Genomic DNA, 17,856 nt, shown 5'->3' on the forward strand with positions numbered 1-17,856 from the left:
GTAAATATTGAACAATGCGCAAATATTTCACGGGAGAGAGATGGGTAGAGACGATTTAAGGCAAATAAAACATGGCATTGAATAAAATTCAAGTTTTGGAAAATACAAAGAAAACTGGAAATTTTCAGGAAACTTCGTGATGCCAAGAAACCAAGGGGCTGAGAAAGCCAGGTCAGGTTTGGTTGAGTAGAATCCATTGAAGATGGGAGAACGCGGCCAGGGAAACGGCTGCGCCGTACAACACCCATTTCGTTTTCATGCGTTTTATTTCTGACTTTGTCTGTTGAAAATCAAGGGAAGAAATTCAATAGGGGAGGATTTTCCCACAGCTGATGGAAGCAATGGTAAGGGGATGAGAAGGTCACCGGGTAGATTTTCCATTGGGGTGAGAAAATTGTGAAATCGTCCAGCTCTACTTGCCTGTGTGCCGCGTATCAGTACACAGAAGGGGTGGGGATAATGATATAAAAGTCGGAGAAACGCTCGCTCAGTAACCAGTCGTGAAAGTGTCTTCGTTCTGGTGGCGTCCAGTCCGCCTCGCATCTTTGGTAGTGCTGCTATAATTAGAGCTGAAGTCAAGAAAAGTTCAAGTTGTTGCGGATAACAGTGCTGCTGTGCAATAATTATAATAGCAGGTGTGTGTTGCTGAGGAAATTCTCAAGAAAAGTTAAAAGACCGTTAGAAAGTCTTTAGAGGCGATATAGAATTAGTTTTGGATAAAAGTTGCGGCTCAAAAGTGTTTTTCCTGAAAGAAAATTCAATATGGCATCCGTTCTGGAGCAAAGCCGAGATACGCCCAAGTCCTTGTGCGATTGGGTTCGTAATTTCCGTATTAAGAAAGTCGCCATGAGGCGTAAACGTGGCGGTGATCTGCGCGTGGCCGCCATCTTGACTACGGCCTTGAGCCGGGCAGAGGCTGAATTGCGTCGTAAGCAAAATGAACGGGCCTTGCGCTGGTCCGAGTTGCAATCGAAATTATTGTGCAAAGATGGCAATCGGATCGCGAATCAACTAACTACGCCCACGTACGATAGTGAGTGCGGTGCGTCACTGTATAGTGACGACGATGATATGGAGAAGCAACGCAGGCAAATCGAGAGCTACTGGAAGTGCGAGCTCAGTGGATTAGACGATTTTTTCAATAGTTTAAGTGGTAGCAATAAGCGCAGCGACGATGACCTGAGTTGAGGCGTATCCGCGGAGTAGCTAGAGTAGGGACTGTCCCGAAGCAACGGTACTTGAGCGAGAGTACCGCATAGTTAGAATTAGGGCCCCGTTTGAGGCGTTGTAGTCTTAACAATTTAATAACTTTTAAATACCCGCTCTGTGATATTGTTATATTATGAGAGTTTTTCATTTACAGTACCAAAAAATGTGAAGAATGATGCACACGTTTCTCGACCGGACCGGGCATGTGGCTTGGCGGTGTCGTCAGTTGAATGTTCGTTTCCATTTTTGTTCATTTACCGAAAATCACAATAAGTAGAAAACTTTTTACATTATATTTCCATACATAAATTTGGTTTTTAGCAAAACAAAGAATTTTTAGAAATCAGGCAACAAATATGGCGTCCATAGCAGATGTGCAGCGGTCGATGCGGAAATCGAATGACCCAGATCGTGAGTCATCGCATGCCCAGTCACTTGGGCGAGTCGGGTTGTGGTAGATTGTGTAATGAGGTAACTTGTTTGAAAATTCGAAAGTACGTGCTATGGACGACGCATATTTGTTGTTTGATCCAATTTTAAATATTTTGGTACGCATAGAGTGCAAATTCATTTCGCAACAGATTAGCACGTAAATGAGAGCAATATTTTGATTCATATTGAATCGTGGATGTATAGTTAAGAAGACAAGAAAAAGTCGTTAAATATATTGCAAGTTTTGAAATTACAAAAACCAAATCAATTGTTTTTTCTTATTGTCGTTTACAATTGAAAAAGATTCTTGTTTGGAAGTCTCGACAATTTGCACTTTAAAAAATATTTTATACCTAAGGAATTTTGAGTCTGCTTTGTATGATAACTATTGCCTCCAGTAGGAAATGTTAGGGCAAAATTAATGAGTTTAGTTTCAGTGACGCATATAGTGTCCCCATCATCAGTCTGGAGTTGAGACGGAATGTTAGCAACTGTAGAATGCCCAATGAGCTTGTCTGCGACGGAAATCGTGCGGTCGACGGTGCAGCGGCGGAATAGTGAGTCTTTTCCTACTAGATGTTTCCATTGTCTAATAGTTTGCATGGAGGAAAGAGCCCATGGGAGGGGTGCGCAACGCATGCGCATATCTAAACATCTTGCGAATTCTGTATTCAAGGTGCCTAGCAGAGCGAAACGACCAGCAGTTACTTGGCGTTTCTCGTAACATCGTAGACGACTGAGTGGTGTAACCGCATCCGGTAACTGCGTCTGAGCTGCTCAAAGAGTATCTTACGTGATATGAACATATGGATCGAGGTAGGCACCTTCTATTCATAACGAATTACGTTTCCATCACAGAAGATTTCAACATAACGGCTTTGGTGAAAAAAGAAATCGTGACTTCAAAGAGTTGGAATTTGATGGTACGTAAACCTACTTGACCCAGTTTTATTGTTCAGTAGATAGACTTGGCTACTTCGGCCAAATTTTGCAATTTATGCAACAAGAAGATATCTCGGCAGCGTTAGTCATTTGAAGAGTCTCCGTAAAAGCAGTTGGAGGAGCTGAATTTATCGAGTTTCGCCACAAGTGCAACCAAGTAGTCGTAACATGGGGGCAAAGGGACATTTCTTTCGCAAGCAGTCGTAGCGGGGAATTTTCCGTTTAGGAAACTTCAACATGAGTGAGTAGAATTTCCATTGAGAATTTTGCAATTTATTTAAGGGTGCAAAATGTAGTTTGTTGAATTCATTTTTTGGCAAATGAGTTATTCAAGTATGATCAATGAATGATTTACTACTTATCTCCAAGAATGTATTTTAGTACATTCAATGGAGGGTGAGTTCCTGCTCTCCGAGCTATCAATTCCATTCGTGAGGTGACTTTCATTTGCTCTGAATTTCTTAAACAGATTGAAGTTTGGTCGTTCATTTGCCCTGATTACGCAGGTTGCGTTAAGGAAATCTTCGGATGGGGTAGTTAGCGAACTAGGCTTCTGAGCTTAAAGTCGTTGATCAGACCTCAATATTTCAATGGTCTGCAGTTTGATTTCAGTCGATTAAGATCAAAGCGCAATGCTGACCAAATTGCCTCCGACAGGGTACTGTAAACCTGTATTGTACGGTTACGGTCCTAAATGAAGTGCTCTAACACACTTCAAGGCCCTGATCCAATATGGATTGTTGCGCCAACGATTATTATTATTAAGATCAAATCAAGATCTAAATCAAGTTAGGTTAATATCACACTATAGGTATCTTAAACATTGATTCCTATCTCACCATGAAATGAAGTGTGTTAACACCCTTGGAAACAAGCCTATGTGCAAGTCAGGCTGTGGTCCTGAGGTATTTGAAACAAATCTACAAATTGATTCCTCTTACGGTTTTCAAACGCTTGGATTCATTCACTGGCGAATTTTACAACACAACAAATGTCCCAACGAATTATTCATTCGATTTTTCTCGACGATGAAATAGTGGAAAGCAGGGAAAAATAAAAGCTCAAATGGTTGGGGGTTATGGTAAAAAATTTCCTCTTTCTGGTCATCAGTGGATGTTATTTTTTGTTTTGAGTTTAATCTCATTAAGAAATTTCAGAAAAGCGCATATTTTCACAGAAAATGATTTGATGACCCGACGAAAAGTTCGAAAAATTGATAAACCGAAGGTGGACGTTTGATGGCTGATGCCCATATGCATACATTTGCTTGGTCAAAAGTCCAATTTGTTTGAGAAATGCAAGATCCACAAGCTTAGAGTCGAAATTGTTACTGTGACGAGACTGCATGCAGCCATGCAATTTGCTTTGTTATACTGATTGTGCTAATTCAAAGACACAAGAATATTGCATTCAACTTTTTTGAGCTTTATTGGTGGAATTGCAACAATGCAAGTCACTAGACGATGGAAATAGCGCGACCATTAAACTTCAACTTCTCGATTCTTTTGTTTCTGGTTTGAATTCCAGTCGTTATGGAAGTTTGCGTTCGCTTTGTGCTTGCCTAGCTGCTCTAAGAGCCTATCACTTACACAATGATGATGGCGAAATTGGAGCATAGTTGGAAATAATATGGGGAGGAAATAACAATATCAAGGAAATTGGATGTCCCTTAAAAATAGTGAACATATCAAGTAAACAAACGAGGTGGACTTTGACAAAATTGTTTCGGGGCTTCAACCTCTGTGCCGAAGACTATTGCATACCTCTATTCGGTTATTTGCAAATTTCTTTCGTCGTTGCCATAGAACTATTTACGTGCTCGGAATTTACTCTAGAGACTAACAAATCTTGAATGATATTTAGTGCTGAGTTTTGCATCTTTCTTTTTTAGTAGGACCTTGTGTATCAATGCACATTGCCGCTAAACAAAAGCGGCGAAGGTCCATATTGCAAAGAACGGATAAGTTTTATCGTGCTCCGTGTGCGTCGGCTCTGAGGCAGCCCAAGTTTGGGGAACAATTTTCAATTCCATCGCATCTTCTGGAATAATTCGCACCCCAAAGGGACCGTCTCCAAACAATTTAGTGGGTTTTCTTTAAATATGAGGCAGATAAGAATAATGAATTGGTAGCAAATACTGGTCGTCAATGATAGGCGGTCACATACAGGCCGCTAAAGTTCCAATTCGTTTGCCATTAGCTATACAACATCATTAAGTTGTAAGGTCTTGATAGAGTGTGTTATGCTTTACCATAATAAAGTTGCAAATCATGAGTAAAGAGCAGCAACTTATCCCAGACGTGGAACCTTGCTGTGCAACTTGGTTGATAATCAGATCCTTCCTCTTGCGTCTATAATGGAATCATCAGGTTATACTAACTTTTTAGACAACGCTTTTTTGCCTAGTGCCGGTCCTCAGTGTTTCTACGAGCTCTTACGTTTGGGTCTAATCACGGAGTGGGTGCTTTGCGTAGTTACTTCTTTTAAGTTTCCCCTTGCCTCATAGGTGATTGACCGGTGTCCATAGATTCGATCTGAGAGGCTTTCCCAAAGTGTACTTTTGACGTGTTCATAGGGTTTGCTTAGAAGGTCTTGGTTAAAGCTATGGTAACATCCTCCGAATTGCGGGAGAGGCAGGACTTTTTTCAACTCGTGGGGTTGTGCATTTTGTTCAGCGATAGTACGTTCATTGATATGAATGCCAAGCATCCACTGGTCTCAGATTGGCGTTTGTAACCCAAGATCATCCTCCTTTCCATCTTCCTGTCGTTCGGGGGATAGATTTCAACATTTTGACAGCAGCAGCCGAACCCAAATCCTTGCTTGTTTCAGTTATATCAAACTTTTGTCAACGGGAGTATAGACGGTCAGTGCAATTGGTCTGATAGATCACGTGGTCACGTTGTCTAGTTCTCCCACGCAATCCTTTCAAATAGCATTTAATATGAAACGTTTATCTCATATCTTCTTCAGATATTAAATTATAACCACTGCCGTAGTATGTAAAACAGGAAATTCGTTTAAGGGTTGGTTGATAGAACTGTTGCTTGTCTGTCTTGTACATGTCCCTACCCGGTATCGTTAGTTCTATATGCGATTGGGGTGCATATAGACATTAAGGTCACGTGGTCAGCAGTCATAATGAATGTATAGATGCGGTTTTTGGCTGTGCGAACAAAATGTGCACAGCAACGGTGGAGGCTTGGTGTTGTCTACCTCAGTCCTTTCAGACCATCGGGTCTCACAAACTCTTCCATCACGTTATCCCTTTTTTCGTAATACTATGTTGCCCATGGAGCCGGTTTGTAGTGCGATTTGGTTTAGAATGATTTCTCGGAACTTCAATCAAGAGGGGTACTGGCATGTAACAATTATCTTTGCAAAGAATTTGTTCTTTCCATGGGAACTGGGGCTCTGTTGCTTTCATGGGGCCACCCTTGGTTACTCGTTTTGATTCGTTAAGAAATTAAAAAATATTGAACTCCCGCATTCGTTGAACAAAAAAGGTTGAAATTGCTTTAAGAAATTTCGAGGAAATGTGATTTCAGCAGTCACGAATAAAAACAGCGATTTATTTATTTTGAGCTATTGGTACTACTATACTATTAATAAATTATTCCTTGAGGATATGCAACTTTTGGGCTAATCCACTCGCATTTGAGTAAATTTGATTTAGGATCGTCGAAAAACTTTGTATAATTTCAGATCGCAGTCAGCTCAGTACGTTGTTAATTTTTTCCGTCCCCAGACTTAAGCAGACTCAAATATCCGTCGTCCTCCGTCCTCGAAACTATCAAATTGTCGACGCTTCGAAATCAGAGAATCTTTTTCAATAATCAAAACCCGATTCCCTCGTATTCTTTTTAGTTTCATTTTTTTACAATATGTGCCGTATATATTTTTTTCAGTTGACGATTATTTTGTCAATTCTTCCCGACACTGTCAGAGGGAACTACATCGTCGTGTTAAAAACAGGTCGTCGAATATTACTTTCAATAATTTTATATTTAGTGTGTATGATTTCGCCGTCAACCATGAACATTGTTCAGCAGCAACAATATCATCATAATCGTCGCAATCCACTTCGATATGATCTACATCATCATCGCTATCATCAGCAACAAACAGAACAAGAACGTCTGCAACGACTGCTTCGGCAACAAATTCTAATCAACGATATTAATTCATCAACACTGATTTCTAGAATAATTTCGGGAATAACTTGATGCACAAAATTATTCACCCTTAATTTACACTCTGTGGTATTTAAGGTCTCGATTAGGTTTTTTCTGCTAACCTTGGAATTCTTTCAGAGATAATACTATTAGGTGATCCTTGTATTACATGTCTGCCGCATCGTGTGCGACTTGTGTGTAGAGTATTAAGTTTTATACTGGGGTTGTGTGTGGTTAGAACGTGATAGGAATCTCGAGGTATACCCGTAACAAATGCATTCTATTTGCAGTGTTGCCTGTAATTCGCAAGTATTGTTTCTTAGCTCGGTCTTGGACGCAGACGGGCAAGAAACATCTCTAACATCTTATTAACCATTTGTCTTTTTCGCAAATTTATAAATTAATTTTTCCAGAGAATATCATGATTGAATGAGATCCTCTCTAGAGAGAAAGAGTAAATAATGCAATTGTATATGAAGAGTAGCGATTGGCGCGCAACAGAGGAACAATGGGTTGTTAACCGTGTATAAATAATTCTACCCAGCTTGGTTTCATTTTAATTGATTCATTCGTATGGTATATACTGTTTCAACTAAACAAAACCTGTTTGCAGGCAGATATCGTACCTGTTATGCATGATAATACCTTATTATACACCATCTAATATCTGTAATATTTGCAAAGATCGATCGCAATATTTGTTTCTAGCTATAAAACTATATTTGTGTGCGCCTAAGGTATGTGGTTGCTTTAGACAAAAAGAGTATATTTCTATATGACTTGGATGTTCCTTTTGGCAGTATGAAAATAGTTGACACACAGTATGTATATGTTCCAACTTGAATATTGCTTTTTATACACATTCTTTATGGCCACAAGGGTACTTGATTTGCTTCGTATCTGAAGCTCTTTTGTAGAGTCATACCCTTGTGGTGTTCATATCTAAAAGAATTTTGTTTTTCCATAGATTTTTTATTGGGCAAAAGGTTGGGGTTCTTATTTACCCGTGCGCATCACAAAATTTCATCACAATCAGCAAAATAAAAAACAAAATAACCAAAGATTTTATATATTAACCTGTCGATGGTTCAACAGATGATTTATAAGCGAAATGAAAAGTCGAAGAATTTGTCGAGCAATCGTAATTTTCTTTACCGTTTAAAACTTTTTCCCCTAACATTGAATATTTGTATAGGTTTAGCATTTGTACGTACGATTTTAGAGCGCGTTATGCCGAGCGCACTTTGTAACATTTTGAGCCTGATATGTTGTAAACACAGTCATATATTCATCTATTGCGTGTGCGAAATGGTCCATGGTGAATTTTCCTAATATTAGTTGGATAGTGTTTAGTAAGTTTTTATCTTTTAAAATTTTGAAACAAATCAAAAAAAAAATCAAGTTGGCTAAAAAATATGTTGCGATTCCATCCTGGCGTCCCTAGTCTCTGTACGAGATGTGGATATAATTCCGCAAGGCAGCAGACTAGGGCTCCGCATTGTTTGCTAACCATTATTTTTGTTTTTGCAAGACTTCGTAGTGCCTGAATTTGCTTTGAAAATCTAGAATGATAATCGGAACGGAAAGGAAGTGAATCCGTCAGGAGATGGAGAACAAAAAAATAGAAAGTCTATCCCAACTTAATCACAATGCATATGCTTTTACTACTATCTGCCAATACTAGACCGATAAATAGTCGTCTGTATGTTGCACTCAGAACACAAAAGATTCATTACAATCCGGTGGTTTATTTGGTAACAGTAAGTCACATCTTTTTTGCTCTCTTTGAATTTACATAATCGTTATTTTTATGAATTCTATTATAGTAACACAAGTTTTGTCTCGGGGTGGATCTGAAGCTATTTAATTATTTTTTTTTTATATTAAAAAAAAAACGCCTTACCATCTATATTTTCCTCAAAATCATAACGCCAAGTTCTTTTCTCTCACCATGAATTTTAGCCATTTATTTTTCTCTCTCTCTCCATTGTCTATTTTTGTAATATTTCTTTACATGTGTATGACAAACCGTGTGTGTTTAGCTTTTTGAAGTTCAGCGCGTGCAGAATTGCCACTAGACGCGCTCTTTTGATTGGAAAATTATCTTAACCAAATGTTGGTTGTTGGGGAACCGAAGTTATAACCACAAGAAATGAACGTAGAAAACCAGATTTGACTGAATGGTGGTCGCTAGCGAATTTGATAAGTACAAATAGTTAACTGTTTTCTTTTGCAAATGTTTATTCATATATAGTTTTTATATAATCATTAACATGGCGAATTATTATATATATATATTTGGGGTACGTTTTCTGTGTAAGAGCCTGCATATTTTACAAATCGTCAAGGAGAAATTGCTTAGCATTTTTATATACACCTATTATGTAACCAGATATGATGTGCGTTTTGTGTAGAAACCAAAGGCGAGGGACAAGAAATAGATGGAAATTGCACTGTAATTCGAACTAATACCCGTCACCCGCAAGGTTCTATTCATATGTAACTCTTTAACCTGCTACTTCAAGAGTTTGTTTAAATACCGATTTGGATATAATCATGTATGTACGTTTTCTATTTTAATGTTCGGATAGTTGAATAGTCTTATTTTTTAGAAATCACTCTTGTGTACTAATCTCTAGCCCTTACAAATGATTTTTTATATTCAATATTATTTTCTGGATACTTTTCATGTTATTCCCATTTATAAAATTGTTCATTTTTCGATCAATCTCATCTGCATTGGGGAGCAGCTGTTTTCATATTTTTTTCCTTCAAAATCCTGTTGATTTCTCTCAACATTATTACATTTCTGATAACTAAATTATATAATGGAGAATTTACAGCTTTAATTAACACAATCCAAGATGAACTTGGTCCAAATCACATGGAATAATTGACAAATGTTTCGTTGCTAAGAGCTTTTGCCTGACTGGAAATTGCCAAATTTCAAAACAAATGTGATAATATCTCATAGATCTGTCCAGATGTCATGAAAAACTTATGGTGTAAGAGTTTGTATGTAAGGCCCCCATTATACATTTTATTCTTCTCTAGAGTTACCTTTAACCGAACTTGTTTTGTATTATTGTATGTACTGTACATTTTTCATGCATAACTTCGCATATGATTTTCATTTTATTTAATAGCTGAGGCGATTATAATGGAAATAATATTCAGCCAGTAGTGATGCGATGATTTGTGTAAACATTTGCAAGATTTTGCAATGATTTTCGTTTTTAATATTTGATTATCATGTATGGATTTTATTGTCAAAGCATTCTTCACGATGCTTCCGTTTTTTTAGTTCCATATCCAGTTTCTCTGCTAAAGAGAGTTAAGATTACCGTTTCCAATACTCAACTGTGATATACACGATTTCACAATTTTCCGTTTTGCGATATTGATGTGAGTAAATGCTTTTGAACATTAATTTCAGAACAATATGTACCTCATTCGATTGTTAATTGTTCGCTTTTATCGAAACGCAGAAGCCATGCTCTCCCTATGTTGTGGGATTTTTTTTGTAAGAGGGCTCGCTCGGCCGTGCCTCTCGTTCAACATGTATCATAACTTATATATAACGCTGCTATTTACAACGAAAGTATTTTGTAGAAGTGATATTTCTTTAACCACTTGTATGTGTACTCTTGGAAAAGTATCTTATATAGCGAAAACAAACAGCATGTCAACTAGATATCTTTCAAGCATAAGTATATTCCCTAGGATATATGTTAATTCGCTTCCTCGTTAACTTTTTGGTATGTTTGACCAAACTAATGTATTTTTACTCTACAGCACAGTATTGATTCCATAAAAGAGAAAACCAAAAACAAAATATGTATCTAAAAATTTAATCTCGAAAACGCTTTACCCTCCCTAGAACGAAATTATTTTGTAGTATCTTTTCTAGAATCAAATGGATTTAATCTGCAATAAGTACTACTTCAAATATTTCATGTACATGTTCCCAGCACTGAAGCTGTTTTGTGCGACAATTACTCTTATATTTACATCTGGATTACATGTAACTATTCACTTATTGTATATCTCAGAATGTTAACCAAATATTTTTTTTGAAAATTCCAATTTTATATTATCTCGCCTATTGTACATAGAACCACATGAAAATCTTTAGAAAGTAATCTAAAAACTAATTTTCCAGCCACGAAGCGTTGTAGTAAGTTTTTTTCTTTTCCAATTAGTATTTTTGTTGATTTTTTTCATTTTTCTTTATATTTGCGATACAACATTTTCTATATTTTATTACCAAGCTGCTTCCCATTACAAAGTGCAGGTTCTCAATGTGATTTTTTATATTCAATTTTGTTATTTCTTAAATACTTTCGATTTTCCTTCACGAATTTTTCTACAATGTATTTAGTAGGTAGAATCTGTTCTTACTTTTACTATATATAGTACCAAACTGGAAACTTGTGATTCCTATCATAATTGTAACACGAATCCTTGAGATTTGAATGAGATTTTATGTCTGGCACAAATGAAATGATGAAAGTTTTAACAACAAAATCGGGGGAAAAAACTGCCCGTGAAAGTGACCAACAACACACACACACGATCCTCTGTCTTTCGTAAGGTATATTTTCGAAATGATTTTATCTCTGTGTATGCATATCTATAATTGTTAGTAACGTGTTTATCAAAACAGATCCGTTACATATTTTTTATGTAGTTAAGCTTCTCGTGAGCCAGCTTTTGGCATGTAGATTGATTTTGTGTATACCAAGACAAAACCATTTACTTACTTCCACTGTATAGTTTAAGCCACTTAAAAAAATTTAAATACCTTTTGCCATAACTATGTACCAAAAAGTAGCATCTCGAAGAAAATGCGATTTATATTATGAATCAAACTTCAACATAAGTTTCAACAACGATACCACTATCGACGGAATTCTACTTGCCGTAATCAACCATAATCACACGTTGGGGCGAAATAATTTTCTCAACATCTACAAGTTTTCCATCAACCTCTTGAAGTCGTCTTCTCATCACACAACTAGTCTATTAAAAAGGATTCTCGAGCAACATTCTGAATACAAGTGAAGTGTGTGTGCGTATGTGCTGCTTCAACCTGTTTAGTCTTCCTCAATAAATTCCGAGAATCTGCGAGCTATTGTGCATTGAATACATCCTTGGTGTGTGACTGTCTAGCGCAGGACGAAAATATGGATGGGCCTGTCTCTCTCAAGATCGTGCGTTCCCGCTATATATTATCGGCTAAATTTGCTATTCTATGTGCTGTGGTGCGTGCCAATGCCTTGTCACAGGCAAGCTTGCTTAATCGATGGAGTGCTCGATGCGAAAAGGAAAAGGTTCCGGTAAAGTTTATTAGCTTTTCGTTCGTTGCGATTTGTTTTTATATCTTGCAGTTATGTACGGCGTAAGCGCTATTTATTTCGCCCGCCCGCCCACCCTATTGAGTGCAGTGCGGAGGTTTGTCGCCCTATTAGTATGTTGTGCAGTTGATCTTGAGCATTCTCCCGTTCACGCAAATAGCCGGCAAAGTGCTAGTTAAGTAGGAAGCGAGTTCGTACACGTTTTGGCCGTTTACTACAAAATCTCGTAAATTGAGCGCCATTTGAATCGCCTATCCGTCTTGTCGTTGCGTAATCCCGCATAATGAACGCCACAGCGGAGTGTGCCTGGCGACCTAAGCAATATGGGAAAAATCAATTAGTATAAGCTCTTACATAAGTTCGCATCTTAAATTTGAAAATTTCGCAGAGTTCTAATTCCTAACCCGGGTGAAGGGTGTATATGTCGAATCAGTCGAGGAACCGGAAGAAATCAATCTTATTTTGAGTTAGCCGCTTTCGATCGAATAGTCTCATCTCAATGGCGCAGTGCGTGCGTTGTATAGTGTGTGCGGTCTTGAAAAAGGATGTAAACTGCAAGTGATGTGCAAAGTTCTAGTTTCCTGCCCTTCAGAAATTCTACAATAATCATCCCCGACCTCTACAAATTGAAAATCAGAATCAGTTAAAACGAAACCCTGCAAGATCGAGCCAACTCTGCTGCTAGCAGTGGTAAAGTTTTAGGTTTAACCGACGAAACGAATTGCTTTTGTATTTTCCAGCATATTAAGAATGCGTTTTGAACAAAAATCACAAAAATAGGCCCACAAATTCCTCAACTTCAGTAAGGCAGAAGAGAAGAGAGGGTGTTAGTCAATTTATTCAGGGGATAAAAACCGGTAACTTTCTATACGTGGCATACGAAGAACAATCATATTTTGCAGTGATAGGAAAACCAGAATTACAAGCGTCGACGTTTCACTAGAAGAATTATCTGATCGGAATATGCAGCATTTAGAAGCAACTATCGATAGGAAGAGAGACCAACCTGTACTAAACAAACTTAATCCAAAGAGTCGGTAAACTTTGCGCATTCACCTTTAGAACACGATCGTTTGCATATTTCAGTATGTTATAATGTTGCGTCATCAGCGAGCCTGATGTCTTGAGAGTCTGCACATGATTCTGCCAACATCCTTACTGCATGAAGACGATAATCATATATTCAATACTTGCTGATGCCCCGAAGAACGGCACTCGGTAAACTTTCAAATTGCGACGTTAGACGAAGAGATTTTTGTTCTTTCAGTAGGATTTAATCTCAAAGCTACCTGAAAACATGATGACATCTGCAGCCCGAGCCTGCAGTCAACTAAATTGCATTTCCCCATGACCACAATTTACTTATTTATCAAAGGGATGATGACCTTCACTATCAACAATCGGTTTCTGCAAATTACACAATCTTGAACACATCGGTAAAGAATGACTTCCTCCGAATAGCAACGTTGTTTTATATATTCCAGTCAGTTTTTAAATCCTGAACGAGAGACTTTGTGTACGTGTGCACTAGATGACAGCAAGAGTTTCACCATCCACCGGGAATCCGTTCGCTTCATTCGCAATGCAAATTCGAGCTCTTACAAGTGGAGGTTTAAGCAACTTGCCTGCCACCAGACAGCTCCCGGTAGGAGGAAAATGCGTATTCTTGAACTAACAATCTTTTCTAGGCATCAAACAGTATCTTTCCGCAAATTGTATGATGCTGAGCAATGAGCTACACATACCTGGTGCTAAGGACGCCGAATTGCGTTCATCTAAAACACTGCGGTAGGCAGAGAATGCCATATCTTGGAATCTTAACATGTACTTCCAGGACACCATTTGAAAGTTTCTTATTTTTGGAAATGAAGCATCGGCGGTCACACGTACTAAAAGTGAAATTCAGTGAAAAATTCATCGGGGATAGTTGAACTTTAATCCTAGTCGACTCAGCCTCTATTACTCCACTTACGACCTCTGCAGAATTTTATACATTGAAACCTCCTTCCACATCTTTACACATATTAGTCCAATCTGCCACTATTGCACAAGGAATCGAGAACGCCAGAAGCGCGAAATATCGAACGAGAGTTGGGTAAACGCATATCACTTTCGAAAAACAAAGGTGTTTTCGTTTTGTTTCAGAGTATTTTCCTAACACAATCCAGCCTAATCTTGGCAGTCCTGGGGAAGTGGTATACAACAATCTTGTGGAGATTTTTTTATCAGTACATTCGGGGATGAGCAGCAGGGTCTAAGTGAAGCGGTGTTATCTTTAAGATCCAAATTGTAGCAGGCTAGGAAGCGGTCTTTTTTATGTTTCTGGGCGAACGAGTCGATTTTTCATCTTCTTGACATCCTCCATTATTCACGAGAATTCTACTGAGAGTTTGGCGAGATATACGACAAGGAGTTTCTGGTCTGCTGGTCTCATTTCTTCCATGCTGTGGCGTGTTATCTAATTGGGGACCCAACTGAGGCGGAAGGAAATGTGTTTATCAGCAATTTATGTCGAGTAAACTGATGTCGTATCCTGTTGTCTCTACGAGCCTTCAATCGCTTGGGTGTTAACCTATATCTGTAAGCCATTATGGGAAGCTGTTCTGACGCTATAGTAAATAAGTTATTTCGAACATCGTGGGAAATATACAACGAGAAATTATCAATGCAACAATCAACTATCGGCCGTAAAGTTATGACGCTGGGAAACCACCCAATTGCTATTCGCAAACTAAACTTGGCTCTCCATCAGCATATTCACGTTTCAAATGTCTGCTTATGCTGAGATATCTTCGTGAGGCTCAACTACTTTTGCTGATATATACTCATATAAGACGCTGTGAAAGCGTTTCGTCATATTTAGGACGTTTGAAAATGTTCCTAACCCAGTAACGGATGCCGATTACTCATCTAGAATGGCCATCCTCAATTTCTCACTTTTCATCTCTGGAGAGCTCGTGCCAATCACTTACTGTGAATTCGCCTTTTCATGAAAGGATGCAGTCTTGAGTTGCGCCTGAATTCGACCTGGCAGAATCTCCCAGCTCCCAGTTGCTATCTTGCTTGAGGTGTCTGGTGAGTTTTCCATTGGGTGGCGAGGGATTATTAGTGCTACTTACGGTCCGAAACTGCATCGGCAGCAACGTGGGATTAGTTGGGACGGCGGCGTGGGATCCCTGATAAATTTGACAACATCGTGGGACTTCTTTAAAGAATTGACGGCGGCGTGGGATTTCCTTAAAGAATTGACGGCGGCGTGGGATTTCCTTAAAGAATTGACGGCGGCGTGGGATATCCTTAAAGAATTGACGGCGGCGTGGGACTCCTTAAAGACTTGACGGCGGCGTGGGATTTCCTTAAAGAATTGACGGCGGCGTGGGACTCCTTAAAGAATTGACGGCGGCGTGGGACTCCTTAAAGAATTGACGGCGGCGTGGGATTTCCTTAAAAATTTTGCTGCGGCGTGGGACCTCTTCAAAGAGTCGACGGCGGCGTGGGACCTCTTCAAAGAGTCGACGGCGGCGTGGGACCTCTTCAAAGAGTCGACGGCGGCGTGGGACCTCTTCATAGAGTTGACGGCGGCGTGGGACTTCTTCAAAGAATTACGGCGGCGTGGGATCTTCTTTAAAGTGTTGACGGCGGCGTGGGATCTTCTTTAAAGTGTTGACGGCGGCGTGGGATCTTTTTTAAAGTGTTGACGGCGGCGTGGGATCTTTTTTAAAGTGTTGACGGCGGCGTGGGATCTTCTTTAAGTGTTGACGGCGGCGTGGGACCTTCTTCAAAGTGTTGACGGCGGCGTGGGATTTCTCTGGATCATCGGAAAAGGTTTTTCTTTGTAGTCAGTTTCTAGGATTGGCGACGGCGCTTGTACCCCTTTTCAATTGGAGGCTAGATTTGCTTGAGGAGCCCAGAATTTTCTGTTATTCCGAAGTTTGAGGGTGTTCTATTAACTTGGCTCGCATACGTAGAGAGGACGACAGCGATATCCTTACACTTCCATATTAGATGACTCAATTGGGCTACATCTTTGGTGAATAAGGCGTTCATTTTCACCGCCGACACCAGGACACGAGTTGAAGCAGTTAATCACAATGACACTGGTCTTCGAAGCTACAATTCATTTCCAACATTACATGGAACCCAGGATTTTGTGTATCATCAAATTGAACCAGAAACATTGCATTCACAACTGAGGGGGACTTCAATTTCGTCCATTTCTGGACATTTTTCAATCTTCCTTCGATATTCTACTGGTTGAAGGTTCGTTTTCCCCAAAACTTTCCTTTCGACATCACTCCAGCTGCAGATCATATGGTAGATATTCGAACAACGAGGCTTCAATGATGTATTTTTTGGTGTTGCACCGATCCTTCAAGAACATCCTTTAACTACCACGGTGATTTCAACGAACGCCATTACTTTACTAAATGGCAATCATGCTATTGAGCTAAAAACGGAAAGGACTCGATCGCCTGTTTTCCACTAAGATACTTTTTCAACTCTGCAATTTTGAGGAAAATCTATTAAAATGGAGAATCTAAACTGCTGGATCTGTTAAAGTCAAGTTGGAGTGAAGAATTCAAATTGTTGACTCTGCTGAAGCCAAACTTGTTGGATGGAAGTAGACGCTGTTTCCTGATAAGTTCAACTTTTCGACTTGCCAAGACTTAATTTTGAAGACCATTTTCTATGCCACTGGGGTACATCATCAGCTTAAGGTATCATTAAACTACGCAAGCAACATTTCGGGGATTCACATAAACATGGTTAGATCTCAACATAACATTTCCAGTTCTTTACCAAAAAGACTCCTGGACTTCGGTCGCCATGAGGATTTTGTCGGGCATATTATTATTTAAAAAAATTGTGAGTTCCCAACTTTTCAATATTTAAAATCTTAATTACAACGACTTTTTAAATTTTCAGCAAATTTTTATAATTGAAGAGACCTTAGGAACTCACGTTCAATTCTTTGGAAGCGGCAGTGGATACTTCAACTGCAGGCTGACTTTGATATCGGAATACTTTTCTTTTTTACACAATGTACCATTAATGTTAGGATAGGGAAATTATCGATGAGGGTGCATCAGAGTTACTCAAAACTAAATCAAGTAAATTCGTTGTCTGCTGAAATCAATTGTTCATGGGATTGCGGAAGCTTCTAGATTTTTGCAATAAAGGTGTGAATGACGAAAATATTTGAATGAAATAAAGTATTTTATTTTCCAATAAACGCTGTGTTTTCATTTATTCTGGAGATTGGAGTGATTGCATTTCAGGTATGGTTTGGAGGTTTGTCTTTCTCGGAGTCGTTTTTGGGTGCCTGTGTCTGAATTTTGGTCATCCATCTACGGGAAGATACGTTATTTGATAAAATGCAACATTGTCTGGGTTTGCGTATTTCTCAGAAACTTTGAACATAGGGTCTGCACGGCCCATAGGAGACCATGCCGCTAGGCACGGCATACCCTGCAATTTGCATTGCGGAGAAGGAAAGGAAACCCTCTTGCACTTTCTCTGCGATTTCCCAGCTCTAGCTAGAGTCAGGCTACGGAAACTGGGTAAACCATTCTTTGAGGAGGACTTCAGATTTCTAGCTGCAGGGTGGGAGAGCTGCTTTCTTTCGTGAATGCTACGGGCTGGCTCTAAAGATCGGAGCCGGCTAGACTCTGCCTCCCTGCTCCCATAACAGCAGTCATGGTCCAAGAAGTTTGTGGCATCAAAACGGCACACCAACGCGC

The 17,856-nt window shown here is 39.2% G+C and overlaps 1 protein-coding gene and 1 long non-coding RNA gene across 2 annotated transcripts; both read left to right on the top strand.

The window, feature by feature from the left end:
• The first annotated feature begins 478 nt into the window (after positions 1 to 478).
• Positions 479 to 17,324, top strand: LOC119651202. The gene is made up of 4 exons (XR_005249435.1): positions 479 to 635; positions 1,364 to 1,441; positions 6,492 to 16,981; positions 17,042 to 17,324. It is a non-coding gene; the product is annotated as an uncharacterized LOC119651202 (long non-coding RNA).
• Positions 642 to 1,357, top strand: LOC119651201. The gene has a single exon (XM_038054643.1). It carries the CDS (start codon positions 763 to 765, stop codon positions 1,186 to 1,188), a length of 426 nt encoding a protein of 141 aa, XP_037910571.1. The 5' UTR covers positions 642 to 762; the 3' UTR covers positions 1,189 to 1,357.
• Positions 17,325 to 17,856: the final 532 nt, after the last annotated feature.

Source organism: Hermetia illucens, chromosome 3, assembly GCF_905115235.1.
Source record: "Hermetia illucens chromosome 3, iHerIll2.2.curated.20191125, whole genome shotgun sequence".
NCBI lineage: Eukaryota > Metazoa > Arthropoda > Insecta > Diptera > Stratiomyidae > Hermetia > Hermetia illucens.